This window comes from Exserohilum turcica, assembly GCF_000359705.1.
Source record: "Exserohilum turcica Et28A unplaced genomic scaffold SETTUscaffold_21, whole genome shotgun sequence".
NCBI classification, from domain to species: domain Eukaryota; kingdom Fungi; phylum Ascomycota; class Dothideomycetes; order Pleosporales; family Pleosporaceae; genus Exserohilum; species Exserohilum turcicum.
This window is the reverse complement of record NW_007360037.1, coordinates 645,197-650,209: the sequence shown is the minus strand read 5'-3', so window position 1 is coordinate 650,209 and position 5,013 is coordinate 645,197. Positions and strand designations below refer to the sequence as shown.

Below are 5,013 nucleotides of genomic sequence, written 5' to 3'. Positions count from 1 at the left end.
CTACATTAACGATAAAATATTTGCGCAGCCCTCTACTATTAAAAAACGTCTAAACTTTAACTAAAGTGAATAGACTACTCTTGTCACCGATCCACGGAAGCTCGTGTGTTTTTTTACAGTGCTTCCGCATTTCGTCGCTGCTTACAGTAATGTAACTGCATGCTGTACACCTAAGACCATCTAACGGCGCCCCTAGCTCTTGTATTGCTTTCGCTGGCTGCCTGGGAAGTTGAATTGTGCTCGGCTCTGCTGTGGAAAATTGATTGAAATATTGAACAACCTCTTGTCGCTGTTGTACGGGCGTCTTGTGCTGTTCTTGTAGATGCCTGTTAAGATTCAAGACGCCTGTGCAGTGCTGCCTGCACACAAGCACTTTATATTGCCTAAGAAAGCAAAATACATCGTCGCAATTCTCCTTCGTAACGATCTTTGGCTAGTGCTGCACGTCTGTGGCGCGCGCGTTGCTGCTGTCGTGCTGCTCGATGGGCGCTCAACTGTTCCATATGGGGTTCTCCATTGTCGCGCAACCCTAAGAACGCAACCCTAATAACAACAAACTCTAGCTGCACATAGTAAAACTCTAGTAGCGGGTTGTGCATGCGCTTTTAAGTTAACTTTGTATGATATAGTTTTTAATAACGATAAAAAAATGTTGTAGGGCAGCTGTGTTGGGGTACGCGGGGCATCCCTTAAATATTCGCCCGATTTGGTTTTCTACCCTAACGCTAAGCGGGTTCTAGCGCGGGGAAGGGCTGTCCCGTCGTATCATATTGGTTAGGTATTGCTTCTTTAGCTTTTCTACTAATCCTACTACTGCCTTTTCCTCTTCCTCTACATTATACTCGTGCACTGCGTACTAGATATTCTTGCGCGTTGTCTGCCCCCGAAACCAGTAGCACTTGCTCTTCTCTAGCAGCCCCATCACATCCAAAAACTGCTTCTCCTCCTTCGGCCGAAGCGTCGCCGTTAAATAAACCATCTGCGTCTCTACCCAGAGCAATTGTCGCAGTCCCAGCAGCCGGCTGCGGAACCCCTTGAGCGAGTCTAGTATCGAGTGACATTCGTTAATCACAATCCGATCTAGCCGCCCTATCGACCGCTCCCGATTGATGTAATGCCTAAACGCCTCTCCCACCGCTGCTTCCGGCGTCACAAACATAATCTGCACGCTCCTGTACGGACGCCGGCTATCCCACTCCCCACTAACAATCCCCAGCTCGTCACACCGTGCCTTCATGTCAAACCGCAGTGCCACTAGCAGCACCACCACCACAGTAACCCTAGTTGACACCAACGCTAGCAGCATAAACAACACGCTCTTGCTAGCCCTAGTCCCTATAATTACTACAACGGGACTCTTATACTGCATAATCGCCTGCATCGCTGGCCGCTGCACACTGCGAAACTGCGCCTTGCATCCTAGCAGCCGCTGCAGCTCACCATCCACATCCACCAGCCGCATCATCTTCCACCGCCGGTACTCCTCCTCCAGCGCCTCTCTGCGCGCCTTGACAGCCAGCGGGCTCCGTTGCAGCAGCTTTGTCTTCTTTTCCTGCGCAGACAGGAGCTCTAAAAACCTATGCTACTTGCTGCTCGCAACCTAGAACATGAACCGCTTAGATTCTACACTAAACACCCCCTTATACAGTAACCGCCCATAAATCGCCCCAGCCACTCTACTGCCATGCCTAGTCTGTAAATCAAACCCCTCGTCTTCCTCAGACAACCTATCGTCCTCGTCAGCATTCAAGTACGCCTTACGTGCCTTAGGGTTCTAAATATACCGCCGCCAAATCGCCTTAGATGCATGCCGCCACCTAATCACATTCAGCTTAACGCCCATGTACTGCAGCGACGCCTTTTGCATCCTCAGCTTAAGTCGGTTAGAATTCTACTGCTCTACCGTCGGCGGCTTGTCAGCCCGTACCCGGCTCTCCTCTCTCTCTTCCCTCTCCTCCTCCTCTTCCTGTCGCTCCTCTTCTCCCTCCTCTCCGCGCTCTCCTTCATTCTCCTCGTCTGACGTCTCCCGCCGCACCACAGTCCTCACCCAACTCGCTTTTCCTACTCTTCTTATGCCCTGCGGGTCGGCACTACGCTTTCGCCCGCGTGTGGGTTCTTGCCACCGCCGCTCAGGCTGTGGCTCCCACATATACCCACTCTCCTCCTCCGCCTCCCCCCACGCTGCCACCACTAACCGCTGCCAAAATGGACGGCAAAACCACAAGTAAAATACGACGAGCTCCCCTACCTCGCGCGGGACATAGCAGTGGATCACTTTGCTCTGTCTAGTTTGCGTAATATTTTTGTAGTACGTTGTTAGAAAGACCACACTACCATCTTTAATAAAAATCCCGCGACTGTGCCCCTGCCTATTATTTTCAAAACAGATTGTTAGTAACTCACTACCACGCGGCGGCGCACCTCCTGTTATGTGCACAAGTACGGCAAGTGCGTGGCGGGCTTGTTGCATCGCTTTGTAGTATGCCCAGATGCGCTCCTTCACCCACACCAGCCCACCACCCCCCGCCATAGCCACACGCGACGCCACAGCATCAGCAAACTTATGTCGCAGTCTCTTCTCTTGCTAAACACGCCCTGCTAGCCAGCGCTTGGGGTCCTGTACACTAGTAGCCCCGCAGTTGCGCCCATCTTCCATAAAACTCCACCCAGCCTGCTGCGCAGCCGCATTGTCCACCAGCTTGTCCCAGTAAATCGCGGGACACGGCGTCGTCTTAGGCACCACCTCGCCCTCACTATCCAGCTAAAGCAGTAGTAGTTGTTTCAGCATGTCCTGTCGCGTGCTGGCAATTATGCCGTGCACCATCGTCCGTAGCTGTGCCATGCTAAACTGGATCTGCCTATACAACAACGTGTCGCCTACCTAGTCTATCACGCCCTCCGCATTGGTGTTAAACTGGGCTGTGAAGCCAAATGCTCGCAGCCGCAAGACAGAATCCATGGGCGTCGGCTGCCCGTTGAACTCGGCTAGCACCATGAACCTGTAGCCCATGTCCTGCACCAGCTCGAGATGCGTCGGTGCGATCCTGCTAGCTGCCTCTTCACTGTATCCACCAGCCACCAGCTTATCCACCTTTGCTGTCCGCTCCTTGTGTGCCTAGTACAATACAAGCATGCGCGATATAGCGACAACAGCAGACTGCTTAGGCGTATACGTGAGCGCATCTAGCCATCCCCTGTCTGCGCTAACTCCTAGCACTGCCATGCCACTTATAAAGCCACTCTTAAACTTAGTGCTAGGTAGCTTATAATCAAGCAGCGCAAGCATGAATGCAAGCACTTGGTCCTGCAACGCCTCGGCGTCTTCTGCATCCAACAGCTCGTCCTCGCTGTCACTGTCTCCATAGCTGCCCCCTAGCTCCATGCTCCGCGCTGCGCTGGCTGCCTCCTCTTCTAGGTTGTACCCAGTCAAACCCTTCAACTCCTCCAAGCATACCTTCTGCTCGCTCGTCAAGCGGTATGGTAGACGTCTGCCCTGCACTTCATCACTGGAACCTGGTTGGACTACGGGCAGCTCGTACGTGCGCCAGATATATGCAATAATCTAGAGCCACACGCTGCGGTATTTCTTCATCGTTGGCTCCATCTGGCTCGCGTTGAACGGCTTTTTATTCGTCTTTGTCCTATACTCGCGCTAGTTAATGTGCATAATAGCGGGCATGCCTACTACGCTTGAGTAAGACGCCTGCTGCGCCCTCCAAATCACCATCTCGGCTGCCCAGCACACGTCCCGCAGTGCCCGCTCCTAGTAGCTAGCTGTCAGTGCCATGTCTAGCAGCCACAGCCGGTCTAGCCCCTTCAAGTGCCGTTCCCAGCCGGCTCGGTTCAGCCATTTCTAGAATCCCCACCAGCTGCCGTCTTCTTCAATAACATGGCTTGCCTTTCTGCTCTCTACTACCTAGTCGATCTGTGTGATGGCAGCAGCCAGTGCCTTCTTCAGCCAGGTGTCCTCGTCGCCGTAGTCGGGTTCAGTGGGTGCAGCGCCCTAGACTTCAAACAGCCGGCCCAGCGTGCTGGAGTTCTAGAACTTCTGGCACATGACAGTAGCCCATTTCGCCTGCGTACTAGATGGTCGTCCTGGCGTCTTCTGGCGTGGGTGGATCCAGTTATGCTGCTTTGAACCATGCTCCTGCATACGCTTCTCACTGCGATTAATATACCCACACTCACAGCACTTCAAGCCGTCCATGTACACGGGCAGATGGGGTAGCGGCGCAGCATCTGGGCGTGGAAACATGACCTCGTCTGCACTGTCAGCCCAGTTGCGCAGCCATGGCTCCTAGCTGGTGGCCTATACTATGCTGCGCCGTGTGTGGGAAGCCAGCTCCTGGTGTTTGGTGTCTAAGTGGGTGCGCAGCTGTGACTTAACAACGCCCTGCCTATGGCTCCTGCATATCGCTATGCAATGTGTGGGCAAATATACAAAAATCTCTCAAAATAGATCTATTGTAGTAAGTTATTACAGTATTAGTAATGCTATTCTTAGTGTAAACTGTGCTATTACTGCTATGTAGTAGTGAATGAATTACTATCTATAACGTATGTGGCAAGCGAGCGCCGCACCCCACCAAACCTGCGCACCTCTCCTATCTCAACGAACAATGGCTCAACGTAGCGCTACTTAATTAGCTTTAAATGAAGCAGATATTTAGCTTGCTATTTCTTCTATTAATCTCTATTAAACATAAAGTAATTGTCGCGCTGCTGCTATCTACAACGTGTCTAAACGAACAATCCGCCGCCAACGCGCTAGTATACCTGCTCAACGCGATTGCCAGCCTAACTCAAAGAAGCTTACTAAGCTAGAAGAGGAGGTGATAGTTAATTATATACTTGATCTAGATCTACGTGGATTTGCGCCCACGTATGCTGCTGTGCGCGATATGGCTGATAAGCTGCTGGCTGCGCGCGGCGCTGGCCAGGTTGGGCAGAAGTGGCCAGCCAACTTTGTCAAGCGTATTATTATTATTATTATTATTCCATTAGAGTCTATCT

The 5,013-nt window shown here is 52.0% G+C and overlaps 3 protein-coding genes across 3 annotated transcripts; all 3 read right to left on the bottom strand.

The window, feature by feature from the left end:
- Positions 1-982: 982 nt before the first annotated feature.
- Positions 983-1,333, bottom strand: SETTUDRAFT_71675 (uncharacterized protein; the record flags this gene model as incomplete). Its single annotated transcript, XM_008027941.1, has 1 exon — positions 983-1,333. A coding segment is annotated over one exon (351 nt), but the record flags the coding sequence as incomplete, so codon positions are not given.
- A 1,251-nt stretch (positions 1,334-2,584) lies between these two features.
- On the bottom strand, positions 2,585-3,382 carry SETTUDRAFT_39771 (uncharacterized protein; the record flags this gene model as incomplete). The annotated part of the gene is made up of 3 exons (XM_008027932.1): positions 2,585-2,761; positions 2,894-3,106; positions 3,128-3,382. The coding sequence occupies 3 exons, from the start codon at positions 3,380-3,382 to the stop codon at positions 2,585-2,587; spliced, it is 645 nt and encodes a 214-aa protein (XP_008026123.1).
- Positions 3,383-4,039: 657 nt separating this feature from the next.
- On the bottom strand, positions 4,040-4,450 carry SETTUDRAFT_110075 (uncharacterized protein; the record flags this gene model as incomplete). Its single annotated transcript, XM_008028066.1, is given in 2 exon segments — positions 4,040-4,297; positions 4,316-4,450. Coding segments are annotated over 2 exon segments (393 nt in total), but the record flags the coding sequence as incomplete, so codon positions are not given.
- Positions 4,451-5,013: the final 563 nt, after the last annotated feature.